The following is a 20040-nucleotide window of genomic DNA, read 5'->3' on the forward strand; positions in this document are numbered from 1 at the left end:
CTCATATCAATCCATCTTATCTAGTCATTCAAGCAGAACTTTTATGCAGGTAAAAATCTGTATTGAAGACGAATGAACTTTTATTACCTACACCTAGTTGTTTAACATAATTGAAAGTAAGACAAAACTGTGAAATGATAATCCTGAAAAAATATCCTATGGAGTAGATGTATGAATTCTTCAGATGGTCTAAATCAACGAGGTGCCCCTTCCTGGTATCATTTGCTCTTTCCTCCCCTCCCCCACCCACCCTCCTTAGTTCTAGCACAAACTTTTTTTAACTTTTTTCTTTATGTCTTCCCCCTTCTTCAAATAATAATAGCCAATATTTATTGAGTGTTTATTATGTGCCAGGAGCTTTCTAAGCATCTTCACATGTGTTCAGTCATTTCATTGTCATAACAACCCTATGGGTTTGGTACCCTTCTTAAAGCCTTTTTACAACTGCAGAAACTGAGGCACTGAGAGGTTAGATGCCAAGCCCGAGGTGACATATCTTATGCTTCGACACTGAGGGCAGGGACCGCATCTTGGTGGCCTTCTTACCCACGGGCCCAGCACATCGTGGGCCCTGTCATGTTTGTTAGGGAGGAAGAAGTAGGTCTTACTGCCCTGCTGGTGATGAGCTTGGCCTTGCCTGTTCCAGGTTTCATGACCTACATCGTGGAGCCCCTCTTCCGTGAATGGGCCCGTTTCACGGGACACAGCACCCTGTCTGAGAGCATGCTATGCCACCTGGCACACAACAAAGCCCAGTGGAAGAGGCTATTGCCCAACCAGCGCAGAAGCAGCAGCGGTGGCGGTGGCAGCGGCGGCCCGGACCACGCCGGCCCAGGGACCGAGGCTGAGGGGCAGACCGTGACCGAAGGCGACGCCCCGTAGTTCCAGCCAGGCCTGCCCCCTGCTCTGCAAACTGAGAGTGCCAGCCTCCTCGCGCAGAGGCCTCTGGGAGGGCAGCTGCTCTGAGGGGCTCTTGCCGGTAAACCCAGCCCCTCTCTGGGTGTCGTCCTGGGGCTCTTTGGAACGCCACCCTTCTCCCACTCACCTGCCTCCCTCCTTTTTCCAAGTGTACAGAAGCCATCCGTCACCTCAGCATTAGCTGCCGAAATAAGCAGCTCCATTCCGCCATGAGGGAGCTGATTCCAGGGGCCGGCTTGGCCCTCGAGGTGAAGACTGGGGAGTAAGAAAGAGGTGCTCCTGCTGTGGGCCCCTCGAGTCCTGGGTCACACTGAGATAGGCGGCACTTCCTAAGTCCAGAGCATTTTTAGCGTTGGCCCTCGGACTGCTGATCTGCATGACAAAAACACCAGCATATTTGGAACTCCAAGGATATTGGTTTCAGGTGCAAGAGCACAAGTGAGAGCGTGAGAGAAAGTACCTTCTATTTTAATAATAATTATTATTATAAAAATAATAATAAATCTTTTTAACTTTTCTATTTTATGCACTAGACAATGGATCTAAAACTATGGGCAAACATTACTCAATGTACCCAAACTCGAACAGGGGGTTCACTGTTTTCTTACAGACTTTATGCCACTTTGGGTCAGAGATTTGGCATCTTCGCAATTAAGAAACCACGTTTCCTATCCGATCCAAGGGGAAGGTGCTGTACAGTTCATTCGTTTGCACCATTTGCCAATCTGTCTTTTATCGATAACTCAGATTCAGTGACATGTTTATATTCACACCTGTACATTCTCTGTAAATATCAAGCGCTACTGATTCCCATGCCAAAATACATGAGTATTATGGGATTGCTACCTGTATAAACAATGGCACTGTGAACAGAATACTGTTAGTTTTAATACAAGAGAATGCATTTGTAAATATGGTATAGAGTTTATTAATATACTATTGTTTGCAGATAAAAGCCTTAACTTTAAACGTCTTTCATCTTCTGAAAGCTGCCCAACTTAAGTCCTCACAGATGTCCTTCTGAACTGCCTTCCCATATCCATCTTTCTGCTTTCCAGCTAAGGTCACAAAGCAAAACTGAATGAAGTCTTTGAGGAAATATTTTGGAAACTTCACATGCATTCTGCTTGAGACCATAGTGTGTAATCTATGGCACCAAGCATTGTTTCCTCAGATGAACAAGACCCTTCAGCAAGCCTGAAGTCACTTTCAACACAGCGATGTTGCACTCTGTTTTAACAAGCCAGCTGATAAGCTTGTGTTTATACGACTCTTGTCATGGACATGGCAGTGTGTCAGCCTCGCGGGACACAGAGCAGGTCTCACAAACCTTCCGTGACCCCGTCATCTATCCATCAGGGACTTCCCTGCTCCCCTAGCACACTGTCGTCTGTTCTGGCTACAGTACCGAAGCATCTTTGGTTTATGGTTGGCGTGCATTTCTTTGGTTTATGGTTGGCGTGCATTTCTTTGGTGTCAATAGTAACTGGATTTTCCTTTTTCCTTCATTTCATGTGAACAACTACACGACTGTTTAGCAGACGTTAACATAATTTAAAGAAAGAAAATATTTCAGTTGTCTGATAGAATTTACCTTCCTGGGCAGGTTTTTGTTGCCATTTTTTCTGCATATACTTGGCCGGAAAATCAATTTATTACAGCCTTCTTCTCTAGTCAGCTAAACTCTGTGCATTGAACCTTTTCTTTAGAAGTTCTAGCATAACTAATGTTAGATGAAAATTGGCAGTGCCCCCTTTCGTTTTACCTTAAACAATTGGCAGTGGGAGGATGATACTAAGATCGTTTCTGCCGCTATCAAGTTGTTTCGCAAAAGCTGATGGAATGTCAGCTAACTCTCATTTCCTAAGTGCAACTCTTTTTTTTTTTTCTTTCCTCCTAACGTACAAATGAAATGTTAGAAACTTGACTGGATTGTATTAAGTTCCTGCAGAAAGACCGAGGCTTGCAGAATAAAGGTTTAGAGGAAATTTGGAAAGCTGGTTGAACTTTCATTAAAGCAGAAGAGATTGTCAGATGGTACTAAAGAAAGTGTGAAAACTTCATGAAATGGGTGGATGATAAGTTGAAATTATTGATATGGGTAAGAAAGGAAGTTGTGAAAACTTAACACTAACTTTGTTTTTTTTTCCTGTAATAACTATGAACTGACACATGATTTTTTATTGCTTTAATACTCTGAAGCTCTCAGCTTGGTGAAGCCCCAAAAGAGAATGTATTGAATGTATTTCTGCTTCCAAACCTCTCTTATTGTGGTTTGGTTTGGGCTTTTGAGTAGTCTATTTTTAAAGTACATGAGATCAAATCAAGGAAAGCAATTACTGGGGAAGATACAGTAGAGATAAGAAAGAAGATGCTATTTTAGCTAATGGAGCCTCTACTTTGAGTTTAGGAAATGGACTTTGTTTAAACTATATTTATATAATAATTTAAATAAATAAGATTGGACGCGGTTTTAGTAGTTCCCAATTTATAGGACAAAAGTGTATTAGGTCTTGAAGAAGAACTCACAGAGAAAACTACCAAATATCTAACAGTTAAGCCTATGAAGCAGCTACTAGTACAATAAAAATTTGAAGTAAAATGAGATGTGATGCATAAACTAGATGCATTTGTCTCCTTCTTTCAACCGTCTGGAGATTTCTTGAGTTTCTCATTCTTTGACCAAAAAAAAGAAAAAGAATATGAAAACTCTTTTTTTTCCTGCCTACTGGTGGCTCTCTAGCAATATTTCAATAGAAGGTGTCCAGTGTCCAATTACTAGTTAAGACACAGCTGTTGGATCATCTGTGGGCTTTATCTTCACATTCTTTTTCTCTTAGTCCCTGGACCATCACGAGCTGACTTCCTGAGTTTAATTCCTTCAATGCTTGAGAAGAAAGGAATCAAAAAGCTATTTTTAGTAAGTGAAAGCTAAAGTTAAAATCAAATTAAGAGAGAGAGAATAGATATCACTTCCAGGCCTGATAGGCAAAGCCTTTTTCTTTTTACAGCACCTGTGAACAGTCAGAACCTTGTTCCTGGAACGCTGACCTCCCCATAACTCCCTGCTAGGCTGAGTGAAAATCCTGCTCTGTTTCTACCTGCCTAAGGCTTCCCGCAATGGGATGTGGAGCGTGTCCTGCAAAGCTGTCACCAGGTAGTGCTTCCTACAAGCCACAGACTTGTTTTGTAACCTTTTCTCATGTTGAATCAGATCTGCTCACCTATTTGAACATTGGTTATGATCTTGTATCTCACTGTATTTCTTATGCTTTGTTCTTTTACGCAAACCCTTACAATTGTGTTGTTTTGTGTACACACGTGAGGTTTGGAAAAAAAAAAAACACACCTTGTGAGTTTTTGCTCAAAATGTGGCCGAAATATCCACTGGCATGTCTAGATAAACAATTAAAATAAAGATAATTCTTAAAAATATTGCAATATGAAAATATTCTGATTCTCACCAGGTAACATGTTACCAGCCAACCAATCAGATTCAAGGTCAAGGTCAAGAGCACAGATGCAGCCGTGGTGTACGGGACTCATTCCACCAGGGGCTGCAGAAACAGCCATGTCCATGAAGCCATCATTTGCCAGTTAGTACCAAGATAGGGAAAAAGGGCCACCATTCAGCTCTGCATTTCCCCTGAGTCCTGATATTTTTCTGATCCACATTTGTCAAATTCATATATGAATGAGAATGAGGTACAATGCTTTAGGTTGTGGAAACATAGTGGACTTACTTGTGAAAACTATGGTCTTGCATTTCAGGATTGGAAGCCAGCAAGAACAATAGAACAGTTCAGGCAGGACAACTGAGTGTCTAAATCTATCTGGAAATGGAGGAAAAAAAAAAAAAAACCCACCACCCATGGTTCCCAGGAACAGTCTTGTATCTTTACATAGTCTCCTCATGTTCATTTTGTTAAGATTTGTATTCAGAATCTCACTGATTCCCTAATGCTTCTCCATGTCTAAATGCAAAGTCACTTTTTTCATTTGTCCACACTCCATATCATCCAATCAAAATCAAAAGTGGGACCCCAGGGCTTCCCTGGTGGCGCAGTGGTTGAGAGTCCGCCTGCCGATGCGGGGGACACGGGTTCATGCCCTGGTCTGGGAGGATCCCACATGCCACGGAGCGGCTGGGCCCGTGAGCCATGGCCGCTGAGCCTGCGCGTCCGGAGCCTGTGCTCTGCAACGGGAGAGGCCACAGCAGTGAGAGGCCCGCGTACCGCCAAAAAAAAAAGTGGGACCCCAGTGGTTTCCCAAGTAAAGGTCAGACATGACTTTCAGATGTACCCAGGAACCTAGCAGACACATCGTCAAATAGGCCAAGCCTATGTAAGCAATTGAATTTAAGTCAACGAATTTTTTTTAAAGAAAAATCTATTATTGCAATAAATGTAGTATATGCTGCTTCATACCAAAGAGGCAAAATAGAGCTATTTATTCGTATTTATATTTAAAGTATATTTTTAAAGAAAAGTTCAATTGGCAAATTTTTACTATACAATCAAATATTAATATTAAAAATGACAGAAAATGTCTTAAGTGTGAAAGTCTACGTGGTGCCAATAAGCACAATATTTTGTAGTGTGCTTTAATCTGTTTTGTGTGTATGTATGTGTGTGTGTGTGTGAATTTCCATAATACAGAAAAACACTGGCATTCGTTCTTCTCTTTGGTAATGTATGTTCATTTGTGTAAAACTGTAAATTTCAACAAACAATATTTGTTGCTCTCAGTCTCTCACAAAATATCTTTCTATTTACATGTAGAAACGTAAGCAAGTAAGTGTATTTGTACAAGCTGTTTTGCTATGTCACACAGTCAAAAATTTGGAAAACAGAATTCACTAAGAAGAAATTTCCGTTTGACAACTGTTAACTCCTGTAGAATCTTATGCGACCATGGTCTTTCAAGTCAAGGGTCTATATTCCTGTCCGCTTACTGCAACATTGCTTGATTTAAACTTTGTCATGATTGCAATATTGGTCATTGCCATAAAGTAGGAAATTCAAGGGAAAAAAGAATCTATTGTGTAAAAGGCGTTGACCTAGGATTGTAACACACACATGAACTATACAGGGATAAGTAAAAGCAAATGCCATCTGGGCAGTCAGAGTGATTCCATAACTGTGTAGCCTTACCCCAATGAAAACAGGATTGGAAAAATTAGGACTATCACAACCAAAGTTAGTAACCTTGTGAGATCAGCAAGCCACAATTGCCTTTTCCGCACTGGAAATTGGAATAATGTAAGTCAACAAATACTGATTGAGGATCTACTATGTGCCAGTGGTTGGGCTAGATACTTGGGATATAAAATGACCCAATCCCTCCAGAGCATTCAGAGTTGTGTCAGAGATTGGCATTACCAGTGAACTCTTCTTAGAGATTTCATGAGGACATCTGTGAGGGCTTACCTCCTGGAGAATAACGTAATATAGTGCAGATAAGATGTGGGGACAAAAGTGGTCCCATTCTTGGTTCTGTCACTAACATATTCTGTGACTTCAGGCAAGTTACTGAACCTCTACAAAATTATTTCTAGACAATAATGGTTTTGTTATGGTTTTGGTGTTGTTTCTGGTTTTGTTACGCAATTAAAAGAGATTGCATACAAAAAGCACCTAGCACTCTGTCTGGTACATGGTAGGCTTTTCAGAGACACAAGTTCCCTCCTCTTAAATTATAAGATGCTTTACAAATAGCCATTCACACGTCGTAAGAATGTGGAGAATATATGGAGAATAATGTAGTAAAGAGATGCTAGTGATCTTACACTGGGAAGACAAACTCATTTATATATATATATTTTTAAAACAGGTTGATTAGTTTATGTACTCATTTACTGGCAAGATTGGGTAAGAAGATTACCCAGTGAAAACTCTTGCCTCAACTACAGCCTACTTTTCTGTTTAGTCCTCTATGTTCTAGAATAGAAGATAGTGTATCTTTAGTTACCAGTTTTGTCAGAAATTTCTGTGAAGGAAACAGCTCCTAAGAACAAAATAAGAGTCATTTATCTCCCTTGCATCTATGTCACCAAAGCCCCAAATCCAGCTGGTGATAGCTCTGGTCCTCTGCATCAGTCCCCAGAAAGTTTGCTGGGCTTTCACAGGCTCTGCAGGAGCAGGCATGGGCTGGTGCTTCCAGGATACACTTGGTTCACTCATTCACACATCTCCAAATGTGTTCTCAGCTAAAGCTTACTGCCTGCCCTAGAGCAGGACGGAAAGCAGAGGCATTTCCTACGTGTCGGAGGAGGGAGAAGACTCCGTCCTGCCTCCGTGGGAATGTAATAGACAAACATTTGAATAATGACTAAATGAGGAGCTTTTAGCTGTGAAACAGTCCATGATTTTTTTTTAAGTAAACCAGAGAGATTATTAGACAAATTTTAAGTTTTAGCTGATATGGTTTGCAGATGCATGATTGCCTTGCTTAGTCATCTAAGCAACAGTGTATTTTTGATTCAATTGCCTGAAATACTTTAAATTCTAGTATTGCAAGTGCTGATTTAATCTCCAATAATTTTTTCCTTTTAAGGAAGTCGTACGGTAGAGTTTCAAAAGTGAAGGCTTTGGAGTCAGACAGACCAGAATTCAAATCCCTCATTATCACATGCTGTTTCACCCCAGGCAGTCAGTTTAACTTCTCTGTGCCTCCATTTCCAGATGTATAAATCGAGAGGAACATCTACCTCCCAGGGCAGTGTGAGGTCAAAATTAGAGGACATAGATAAACATATAGCATGGTTTCTAGGAGAAAGAGGGTACTCAGCAAATATAAATTCTTACGTCATTTAAAGAACAAAAATCTACAAAGCGGGAGTTGGGATATGACTTTTGCTTTCTCTAGGTTGTACTTTTTTGTGCAAAAGAAACCACAAGACCCATTAATAGACATTGAGCATGACTATATTTACAGGTGACCAGTTTGACTATAAAACAATCCTTATAATATGGACAAAATATTGTAAAAAATGATTATAGAGGAAGACAGTGTCCCTAGGGTACGAAGGATACACTAATAAGAACAGGGACAAATAAGGAACTGTCTTTTCTGACTGTAAAGTAAGTACTCCTCAGCCCAACCAGAGAGAACCAGTCTGTCAAGCCTTTCCTTGAGGTAATAATACAACCCGGTTATTTAGTTAACAAACAAAACTTGATACACTGTCAAGTTTTTCATGAATTCCATTTATATCCTATAAATTCTATCCATAGAAATTTCCAGTGGCCCTTCCTCTTGTAATATTAGATTCTGGCCACTGACAGCAGAGGTGGAGAATCCAGGGGAGTCTCTGTACATAGATGATCCTAAAATAGATTCTCTTCTCCCAAACTATGCTTGATAATGCATATGCTAAAAGATGTTAAGTATTCCTTGAAAAAAAAATGGCTTCATAGGCAAAGATATTTGAGAAACAATGGATTAAACACCCAGGCTCTTCTCCTGCATGCTTCTCTGAACCTCCCATATGCTAATGCACAGCTCCAAGAAGACAATATAAATGATCCTGTTTGGATCTAATTTTGGTTTCATATCATGAAGGATTCCTTGACCACAACCCACAATGATCTCCCTGTTTATCATTTGCTTTAGTTTTGTCAGTGATTATTAGTTATTTATTATTGATGTGTGTGTGTATTTTCTGCCCAACTTGAGACCTAATATAACATTGTGGTTAACTTGCTTGAGTTTGTGGCTTGAATTTACCACTTACTAGGTGTCTGACCTTGGGCAAGTTTCCAAACTTTTTGTGCCTCAGTTTATCAGTAAAATGATGATAAAAAATAATACCAATTTCATAGCGTTTCTGAAGATTGAAAGATTTCATGCATATAAAGCACTTGGAACAGTGCCTGGCACACAGAAAGCACTCAATTAAGTATTAGCAAAACCCAACATCCCCTTCGCCCCCTGATCTACAAGTTCCTTGATAACAGGAATAACTATCCTTTTTAATATATTCTCCACAGTGTAGTACAGAAAGTACAAAACAAATGTTTCTTAAATGAAAAAACATATTTTTGACTGATAAATTGAAAATCATATCAGAACAATATGTTAACATTTAAATCCAAACAAACAAGTTCCTATTGGAACAATAAATGTCCCGATAATTTGAATGCAGATGTTGTTTTTTGATTTTTCTGATTTCTATCTGGTAGACTTGCTTTGTTTCTAGGAAAATGATTTAGGAAGACAAAAGGTTTTCTCCTCCCAGTTTACGAGCCTACTCTTCTGAGTGGTGAGGGCAAAGATAATTCCCCTGAAAAAACTTGATGCCCAAAGATTTCTAGTTTTTTCCCATCCAAATAGAAAAAAACCTACAGAAGGACCACTAAATTGCTTTCTTTGCAGAGCTAATAAAAGTCCCCTGTTGTACTACACAATCCAAGAAAAGACAGAGATAAATCCCAACCCTCATCTTTACAAAGGAACATGAGAGCAGCAGATGAATCTCCTATTTTATCTTTGTTTCAAGCACTTGCAATCACACATAACTGACTCTTGCTTTTTTTTTTCCCAGGAAGCAACTACATGTGCATTTTTTAAGTTGTCAGCAAAGTATGCCTAAGGGATCAAAATGAAGGGTCAGTTCTTGGGGTTATTTATCCCTTTCCACTTCCCGCTGTTATATTTTTGTTTGGACCTTTCTAACCAGAGAGTCAGACTTGACATATCAATGGACTTTCATCCACACTTGAAGAAAAATAACTTATAAATGAAAACAAAATACCAATGGTATCACATACTAGCATAAGTGAGAAATATATTCTAGAATTACAGACGAATTTTCAAGTGTTAACCTGACTGACTTGGGGAAGAACAAAAAGTTCTGACAGATCTTTCAATTCTCAGGTTATGTAACATGATGTGAAATAGTTCTTAGATGCTTCTACTGACTTTCGTTACTAAAAATGTATCAATCATCCCACTAAAAGTTTACCAAAAAATACCTTTTTGCAACTGAAGCTTTCTTGATCTTAAACTCTAATGGGAAGGCTGAGATTTTTTTTTCACTCTGATCAACTTTCACTTTAACAGCAGGTTTCCAGTTCTTAGCATGATTGAGGGAACACTTAACTCTACCAACCACCTACATAAGAGGCAGGCAGGCAGCCGAAGGCCATTGCCCTGATGGTGATGGTTCAGTCTCTACACTGTGAATCCCGGAGACCCCAGTACCAGCCTCTGAGCAAGATGAGATGAGAAGAGCCTCCAATGGGGCAAGCAGCCCACAGAGCAAGGGCTGTGTGTGGGCCTCAGTCTGCGGAGAGTTTGGGTCTGTGCGAGTGTCATGGAAAATTGCCTTCGGATTAAGGGGGGAGGGGAGGACACCTGACTTGAATATGTTAATAAAGTTTTACTGGGGCCAGAAAACAAAGCACGGAGCAAGCAATGACTGGACAGAGTCCTTGTTTCTTCCTTGTCATATTTAGAGCTGTTTTAGGGACAAATTTTTTACACGTGGTTGGCAAAGGCTCTGACCAGATGTCAGGTATATCACTCAACTTTGTCCATATAAAACAAGTCACTTGTAAAAAGTGATCTTTGAGGCTTAATTTCGCTTCAGAAACAATAATAATAAGCCTATTTTGCAGCTTTGGAGTGAGAATTAGAGCTAATGTACTCGGAGTGCTTTGCACACTATTTTGTACACTATTGCCACTTAGTAGCTTTTATCAGCTAAAAACACTGGTGGAGCTATGTTCCATTTGCTGCAAGAGGTTATTCAATTCTTCTAACTCAAATGAGGCTGTCGATGGAGACAGGAGCCAAGGAGGAGAAATGGCAAGGTGAGTGAGCTTGTATTGATTTGTCTTTAACATGTGAAGGAAAATAAGCATTTAAGGAAGAATAACCAAGCAGAAACAAAATTACTACTCCCCTGCTGTATCAGTGTCCTAGGGCTGCTGTAGCAAATTACCACAAGCCAGGTAGCTTAATACAACAGAAATTTATTCTCTCACAGATCTGGAGGCCGAAGCCTGAAACCAAGGTGTTGTCAGAGCCTGCGCCCTCTAAAGACTCCAGAAAAAAATCCTTTCTTGCCTCTTCTAGCTTCTGGTGGTTTCCAGGTGTTCCTTGGGAAACCAGTCATGGGATCAGTATCCACCCTAATCTAGTCTGACCTCATCTTAACCAATTACATCTACAAGACCTTATTTCCAAGGAAGGTCACATTCTGAGGTTCTAGGTGGACATGAATGTTGTGGGGAAGGGGGCTGCTGCTCAGCCTTGACACTCCTCACCCATCCACCCTGTGCTTTACCTCCCATGGCATCATCCCCAACACACACACACACACACACACACACACACAGCACCTACACGTCTTCCAGATTTCCCCTGAGTGAAGCTACTGGGACAGATTGCTTCAGGTTTGAGATATGGTTGTTTTTGCATATTTGGGGGGAAAGTCTGGAGAAGTCTTACAGGAAGGAGGATCGAAAGCACATCTTTGTTTCTTTCTCCTATATTCTTCCCTTACTAATTCAGATCTGTCTTAGAAAAAAAAAAGTCTTGAAAATCCCTCTAGCATCTGCCATCTGGAGATGACAATGTGAGTCATTCCACATTTCAGCTTCTTCACTCTCATCATCATTAATGTTCCAGATACTCCAATCTACTTATTCATTTATTCTTTTGGAAGCAAAGCAATTAGATGTAAGGACAGATCCAGGAGCGCTGGCCACAGGAGTGGGTAGCTTCAGGACATGGAGGAGAAAGTTAATGCAGATAAGAAAAAAAAGGACCTGGTGGCAGACAAGTTATCGACTTGGTAATAAAATCGTGACACACAGGATGATGACAGGACTTGGGGTGAGAAGCCTGGGACCTCTCCAGTAACTGAAATAGAGACTATGGAACGTCAGTGATGGCAGAGACAACGGGGTGGTACTGCTACATGTCAAGAACCCCAGGAAGAAGAGTTTTAGAGTTTTTGAATCCTTAATGAGGGTAGAGAACTAATGCTCGAGAAGTGGCAGTAAGATGTAAGGGGGCACTGATCCTATTTCCCAACACTGACATGAAGGACAGTTGGCAATGAATGGCCTCCATTTGAGAGGCATCTTGAAAGCAGAGTCTTGGGGGTGGGACAGTTCTTCTGTTGAATCATAAAGGGTAAAGGAATGTCAGGTGCAGAGACAGAGTGCATAATCGTGTGTTTATCCTATTCTGGGAGCTCCAGAGAACGTAATATAAGGGTCAGGAAGGAGGACTCCGGTAAAAGAAGGTTAGATCAGAATAACATGGGGTATGAGGCAATAGAAGAAGATAATCAATGGAGGAAGCATTATTCTTAGGTGGTAAACCAGGTGGAGGAGGGTGGGTTAAGCCGGACATTCAACTGCCCAGAGAACTGGTCCGAACATTCCCTCTGTGGCTGGAAGGAGACCCTCAGGGATTTACAGAGCCCTCCTAGATCCACTTCCAAGCCTTAGGGGAAAGGGGAGCCCGGAGCTCTTGGACGAGGTGACTTAGGGTCTGGATTGACTGTGATGGTCCCAGGGAGGTTCTGGGCATCAGCAATTTACATGCAGTTACCCAGAGAGTGGTTAGGGGCTCCAAACCCAGAGAGCCTGGGCTAGGAAGGGGTGGTGGGAGCAGACTCTTTAAGAAACAGCAATGACCTGGAGATCTTGGCATACAACCAGCTCTGCTTCTTCTCTGGGGACTCCAAGCCCAGCAATACTACTGTTATAGATTCTGTGTATAGTCTGGAGGCAGAGATAGGGTCTGTAGCTAACACTTTTCAAGTCTCCTTTGTACTGTGTCCCCAGAGGTCAGCTGTGAGCCCAGGCAGCTTGCTGTAATAGAAAAGGTTATCAAACCTGCCAGCTTTCCGGATGAAATGGAAAGGTATAATACGTCTGAAAAATGGAAAGAAATTTACCCCTGACCAACCAAGTGGGCCACTCTTTAATGATGGAGAACATCATGTAGCAGCAAAGACTAAAAGAGGATACTAATAAGTAAATGATTTTTGATAAATACTTACATTGGAAATGCATGTAATCCCTTTGTAAAGTATAAATCAAGCAACATCCATATTTTAATCTAAGTTCAGGGTCCTGTGCCCGGCCACATTCAGTTCAGGGAGAAAAAGAGCCCCAGAAAATAGCTAGGGAAAAAATGGCTCCACTCAAGCCCTCTTACGTTTAATCAGAGTTGGCTCTCAAAAAGCAATGGAGAACATGAAGAGAAAGAGATTGCTTAGACAGCAACCCCGTGTACAGTGATTTCTTATTAACATTTAAGAAAGAGGCCATTCTTGAAATTTGAGAACTTGCTAGAAAATAAAATATCTTTTTCCCTGGAAGTGATCTTGCTGCCCAGAAGCCTTCAAGCCTTCCTGGAATTTTTACTTAGAATCCCAGAGAGTTCAGTCAAGATTTTCAAATGACCGACTGGAGGAGTGGGATAGGGAGGGTGGGAGGGAGGGAGACGCAAGAGGGAAGGGATATGGGAACAGATGTATATGTATAACTGATTCACTTTGTTTTAAAGCAGAAACTAATTAAAAAAAAGATTTCCAAATGCAACCACATCTTCTGCTAACATTATATGCAGAGGCCCTCTTCCTCCTAGAATCACAGGGTCTATAATCTAATATTCTCTAGAAATGAAAAGGTTATATGGTAATTCTACTACCAACAACAAGCACCAATTTCAACTACAGTGTAATTTCCAAATCAAGACCCAAGTCGGTAATCATTACACTGAAATACAATGTATTGAAGTTATACTAGGACGTTGGATTAGTCCAAAAAAGCGTTGGTAGAAAAATAAGAGGATGGCTTTAGATGGCTACTACCTTTTCTCACTCACCCAAAGAATGCAACATTTGAGATGTAACTTCCCTTCCCCCCTCCCCCCATGATTAATGATTAATGAGCAGCTGTGTACCACTCCAGTGATTTCTAGTGGTGATCAGTGGAGACACAGCATAGAGGAGGGGTTACAGGCAGATTGCCCGAACTGGAATTCTGGCTCAGCCACTTACTAGCTGTTTACCCCTTGAAGGGTTTCTTAATCCCTCTGTGTCCCTGTTACTATAGTCAATGGGGTAATAATAGTACCGCATATGGGGTTGTTACGAGGATCAAGGGAGTGTGGATCACATACCAGCAGCTTAATAAGTTTTTTCATTGCTAAATGGTCATATGAACAGGAAACATGAAAATATGCTCTCCTGACCTTCTCACCTTGCTCAGAGCTTAAGGAGGAAGGGTTACTGTATGCAATATTTTCAGTATCTATTTCAGTTTTTGCTTCCATGGTAGATGTTGCAAGATTACTGTCTTAACTTTGGGGTCGATGCTTCCAGATACCTGTCTTCCCTGAAACTGTCTGATTCATCTCTTCAAACCCAGAATAGATCAAAATGTCTAGCAGATAATAGGTCCTCCAAGAATGATTGTTCAGCTAAATGGAACCTCAGACAAAATAGTCATAGAAGACTTAAGGCTATCAAAAGGAGAAAGAGAGAGTGCAAAAAAAAAAAAAAAAAAAAAAAAAAAAGGAAATGTCCAGGAGCGGCCAACCAAGGAGTGGGCAGAGCAACCTGTAAGCCAACACCTGGGAGCAGAATTGTAACTCCAGCTCCTGTTTCAAGTATCTCCTACCCGATCATGTTCCCTTCATCATCGTTTGCCCATGCTGTTAAAGCATAATCACTAGGCTGCTTAGAACAGAGCCGTAAAAGTTACTAGGAATAAATGAGGCAAACAACGTCCTGGTGAGATGGGAGCAAAAGCACATTTGGAAGAGTCCCAAACAAGACACAGACAGCAACTGCCAAGGAGAATGGAGCCCTCTCTGTCGTAATGAGGACTCTATGCTTCCAGTGGCAGAGGTACTCTTCACAAAGCTCCAAGGAGAATTCCTTCATCTCTTCTCCAGTTCTCACCTCATGCTCTTTTCTGATTTTTCCTCCATTTCCTAAAAGTTTTTGTTGTGGTCATATTTCAGATTTTTTTTTAATTGAAGTATAGTCGATTTAAATGTTGTGTTAGTTTCAGGTGTATCCTAAGATGTTTAAAGGCCTTTTTTTTTTCATCTTAAGAACTCTAATATCTCAATATTGCAAGTATTCGTTTTCCAGTCATGTAGGAAACATGTAAAGGAAAAATAACCATCAGAGGCTTGCACAATTTATGGAAAGGAGAATGAGAAAGAACAACTTCCTAAACCAGATTCAATGGGATTCAAGGGCCAGGTCGTCCACAGTCTTGGCTCAAATAAAATATGTTCACTTAGAGAATCATAAGAGCTTATCAAAACATAATCAGATATAATTTAGGCATAGAAACAGTAGAAAATTTACCTCTCCCTCACCCAGGAACCTGAGATCATTTTCTCTTCTTGTGTACATTCTACAATAGTTGGCACAGAATAACCAAGATTGCAAAAAGACTAGAATCTTGTTATTTAAAAAGCTCTGCAAAAGATCCTATAGCTCTGTCTGCACTTCTCATGAACTCTTATCTTCTATCTTAAAAGTACCCCTGTCCAATAAAAATTTTAAAAATAAAATAAAAATACTTACATCTCAACCAAAAGGAAACCAACCTTATTTTTAAGTGGGCAAAGAACTTTAATAGAACCTTCTCTAAACATGTACAAATGGCAAGCAAGAACAAAAAAAGTGATCAACATCACTCATCATTACAGAAATGCAAATAAAAACCACAGCAAGATACCACTTGCCACGCATTCAGATAACTAATATGAAAAAAAAATGACAAGTGTTGATGAGGATGTGAAGAAATTGGAACCTGATGCATTGTTGGTGGGAACCTAACATGGTGGAGCCACTTTGGAAAATATTGTGGCAGCTCCTCAAGAATTAAATATAGAATTACCATATAATTCATCAAGTCCATTTCTGAGTGTATATCAAAAGGATTAAAAACAGGGACTTGAAATAATATTTGTAAACCCATGATTGTAGCAGCAATATTCACAATAACCAACAGATCAAAGCAACCCTCGTTTCCACTGGAGGATGAATGGATAAATGAAATGTCGTATAAACATACAATGGAATATTATTCAGCTTTAAAAATGAAGAAAAATTTTTCCAAGTCCTACTGTATAACACAGAGAGCTATATTCAATATCTTGTGATAAACCATAATGGAAGAGAATATGAAAAAGAATATATATATCATAACTGAGTCAATTTGCTATACAGCAGAAATTAAACACAACATTGTAAATCAATCATACTTCAATAAATTTTTTAAAAAAGAAAAAAGTGCCCCTGAAACTTCTCATCTTTCCAAATTCAGAGGGCATTTCCATGCTTACCTGACATGCTCCCTGCATTGTCATTTGGGGCCCACTCTTTCTTCCTTTGAACACTCTTGTTCACATCATATTCTCCAGATTGTTCTCCCTACATTTTCTAGCCATTCCTTTCTGGGGCGGCCATCCCAGTTCGTCTGGGACCATCCCAGTTTTAGCACTGAAAGTGCCTCATCCCGAAAAACCCCTTACTCCAGAGCAAAGTGGGGCAGTTGGTCACCCTAGTCTTAAGTCTCCTTTGAAGTCTGTGTGTCTTCCACTCACTACTAAAATGTCAGTGTCCCAAGGGTACCATCCTTGGCCCTCTGACCCTTTCACCCTATAAGTCTCGTTGGTGACCTCATTCAACTCAAGACTTTAAAAACTGTTGATATATTTGCATGATGGTTACCAATCTACATCTTCTCCAAACCCAAACTGCCAATATAGCCTAATGTATCAAAACAGAACACATCTTCTCCACAAAAAAAGCTTCTTATTTTCTATCTTGGTGAATGACCAAGGTGTCCATCCACCTTAGTCAGCCAAACCAAAACAAATCTGGAAGTCTTTTATAATTCCTCCTTCTCTCTCACCCTACTGATTCTACCTTTTAGATATTCATCCCTCGCCCCTCTCCATTTCGTACATACAGCTTTTGTTCAGGCTTCATAATTCCCCATCTGAAATATATCACAGTCATTCTGCCAATCCAATAGTCTTTCTAGAATGCTAAACTAATTAACCTTTCTGCAGTCATTTAATGGTCTCCCCTGTGGCTTTTCATGGAAAAATTCAACTCTTTGGAACACTAAGGTCCTCATACTCTGAACCCTTGCCAATCTCTACAGCCTTCTCGCAATCACTATCCCATCCACCCTCCCTCTTGCCTCCCCAGCTCCCCCTAGTCTTGAGTCCAGTCAATGCTTGCTGATTTCTGAAGCTCCTGTGTTATTTCCCATCTATGAGCCCTCCCACCTGCAGTTTTCTCCAATGGGAATGCTCATTCTCCAACTCACCCTTTCTGGACCAATTCAAACAATTCTGTTTGGTTTGGCGGCCCTCCATTGGACAACTATAGCACCCTTTACCATAGCACTTACTACTCAGTATTCTCACCATTGGTTATGTGTATGTTTCATTGACTGGACATTGAGTAATTTGAGAATATAATCTGTGTACTATTTGCTGTTAGAAACCCAACACCTAAAACAACAGTGCTCAACAAAAGTTTGTCAAAATGGGGGCTTCCTTGGTGGCGCAGTGGTTGAGAGTCCGCGTGCCGATGCAGGGGACATGGGTTCGTGCCCCCGTCTGGGAGGATCCCACATGCCGCGGAGCAGCTGGGCCCGTGAGTCATGGCCGCTGAGCCTGCACGTCCGGAGCCTGTGCTCCGCAACGGGAGAGGCCACAAGACTGAGAGGCCCTCGTACCGCAAAAAAAAAAAAAAAAAAAAAAAAAAAAAGTTTGTCAAAATGAAAAAATGAATGAATGAGCAAATGATTTAATACCTGGAAACCAGATTGGCTGGCTGTAAGTGGCTTCATGAGCTTTATTCCTTTAATTTGATGCTTCCATATTTTTCCACATTTCAGAAGTCAAAAAAGATTCCGGAGTTGTAAGAATGAAAGCAAGTTTCCCACTGACGAGAAAAGATATGTCTGTGAACTTAATTAAAAGCATCTATGGAAGACGCGGAGACCACCTTCCTCCCCACAGATACATCAGAGATACATCTACATATGGAACAACTCCTACAGAACACCTACTGAACGCTGGCAGAAGACCTCAGACCTCCCAAAAGGCAAGAAACTCCCCACGTACCTGGGTAGGGCAAAAGAAAAAAGAATAAACAGAGACAAAAGGATAGGGACGGGACCTGCACCAGTGGGAGGGAGCTATGAAGGAGGAAAGGTTTCCACACACTACGAAGCCCCTTCGCGGGCGGAGACTGCGGGTGGCGGAGGGGGGAAGCTTCGGAGCCGCGGAGGAGAGCGCAGCCACAGATATGCGGAGGGCAAAGCGGAGAGATTCCCGCACAGAGGATCGGTGCCGACCAGCACTCACCAGCCCCAGAGACTTGTCTGCTCGGCCGCCGGGGTGGGCGGGGCTGGGAGCTGAGGCTCGGGTTTCGGGTTTCAGTCGGAACGCAGGGAGAGGACTGGGGCTGGCGGCGGGAAGAGAGCCTGAAGGGGTTAGTGCACCACGGCTAGACGAGAGGGAGTCCGGGAAAAAGTCTGGAGCTGCAGAAGAGGGAAGAGACTTTTTCTTCCCTCTTTGTTTCCTGGTGCGCGAGGAGAGGGGATTAAGAGCACTGCTTAAGGGAGCTCCAGAGACGGGCGCGAGCCGCGGCTGAAAGCGCGGACCCCAGAGACGGGCGTGGGACGCTGGGGCTGCTGCTGCCGCCGCCAAGAGGCCTGTGTGCGAGCGCAGTTCATTCTCCATGCCCCCTTCCGGGGAGCCTGTGCAGCCCGCCACCGCCGGGATCCTGGGATCCAGAGACGGTTTCCCCCGGAGAGCCCACGGCGTGCCTCAGGCTGGTGCAACGTCACGCCGGCCTCTGCCACCGCATGTTCGCCCCGCACTCCGTGCCCCTCCTTCGCCCCCGGCCTGAGTGAGGCAGAGTCACCGAAGCGGCTGCTCCTTTAACCCTGTCCTGTCTAAGCGAAGAACAGACGCCCTCCGGCAACCTACACTCAGAGGCGGGGCCAAATCCAAAGCTGAGTCCCGGGAGCTGTGCGAACAAAGAAGAGAAAGGGAAATCTCTCTGTGCAGCCTCACAAGCAGCGGATTAAAGCTCCACAACCAACTTGATGTACCCTGCATCTGTGGAATACATGAATAGACAACGAATCATACCAAACTGAGGAGCCGTGTGGATGAAAGTTTCTTGTTGCTGCAGCCAGGAGTCAGTGCTGTGCCTCTGAGGTGGGAGAGCCAACTTCAGGACACGGGTCCACAAGAGACCTCCCAGCTCCACATAATATCAAACGGCGAAAATCTTCCAGAGATCTCCATCTCAACACCAGCAGCCAGCTTCACTCAACGAACAGCAAGCTACAGTGCTGGACACCCTATACCAAACAACTAGCAAGACAGGAACACAACGCCACCCATTAGCAGAGAGGCTGCCTAATATCATAAAAAGTCCACAGACACCCCAAAACACACCACCAGACGTGGACCTGCCCACCAAAAAGACAAGATCCAGCCTGATCCACCAGAACACAGGCACTAGTCCCCTCCACCAGGAAGCCTACACAACCCACTGAACAAACCTTAGTCACTAGGGACAGACACCAAAAACAACGGGAACTACGAACCTGCAGCCTGCAAAAAGGAGACCCCAAACACAGTAAGGTAAGCAAAATGATAAGACAGAAAAACACAGAGCAGGTGAAGGAGCAAGATAAGAACCCACCATACCTAACAAATGCACAGGAAATAGGCAGTCTACCTGAAAAAGAATTCAGAATAATGATAGTAAAGATGATCCAAAATCTTGGAAATAGAATAGACAAAATGCAAGAAACAGTTAACAAGGACCTAGAAGAACTAAAGATGAAACAAGCAACGATGAACAACACAATAAATGAAATTAAAAATACTCTAGATGGGATAAATAGCAGAATAACTGAGGCAGAAGAACGGATAAGTGACGTGGAAGATAAAATAGTGGAAATAACTGATGCAGAGCAGAAGAAAGAAAAAAGAATGAAAAGAACTGAGGACAGTCTCAGAGACCTCTGGGACAACATTAAACGCACCAACATTCGAATTATAGGGGTTCCAGAAGAAGAAGAGAAAAAG

At 41.9% G+C, this 20040-nt stretch overlaps 2 protein-coding genes across 10 annotated transcripts in view; one reads left to right on the plus strand and one right to left on the minus strand.

The window, feature by feature from the left end:
• PDE7B (phosphodiesterase 7B) overlaps positions 1–882 on the plus strand; it is a gene marked incomplete at both ends in the record, with an annotated part of 215525 nt that extends 214643 nt beyond the window's left edge. Inside the window, one exon of the mRNA XM_081251028.1 lies at positions 647–882. Coding sequence (XP_081107154.1) covers positions 647–882 — 236 coding nt within the window. The remainder of the gene's footprint in view (positions 1–646) is intronic.
• Positions 1–20040, minus strand: part of MTFR2 (mitochondrial fission regulator 2) — a 159488-nt gene that overhangs the window by 92275 nt on the left and 47173 nt on the right. The window contains exon 8 of one of the 9 annotated variants that reach the window (XR_014017213.1): positions 1046–1290. The exons of 6 other annotated variants lie outside the window; for them this stretch is intronic. Coding sequence is in view for 2 of the 3 variants with exons in the window: in XM_081251022.1 (XP_081107148.1) it covers positions 1096–1290 (195 nt within the window). In the remaining variant the exon portion in view is untranslated. Of the gene's footprint in view, positions 1–931; positions 1291–20040 lie in introns of those variants that run through there. 2 more of the 9 variants (XM_081251022.1, XM_081251021.1) reach the window with 2 other exon arrangements.

This window comes from Mesoplodon bidens (genome assembly GCF_964165515.1).
Source record: "Mesoplodon bidens genome assembly, chromosome: 12".
NCBI classification, from domain to species: Eukaryota; Metazoa; Chordata; class Mammalia; order Artiodactyla; family Ziphiidae; genus Mesoplodon; species Mesoplodon bidens.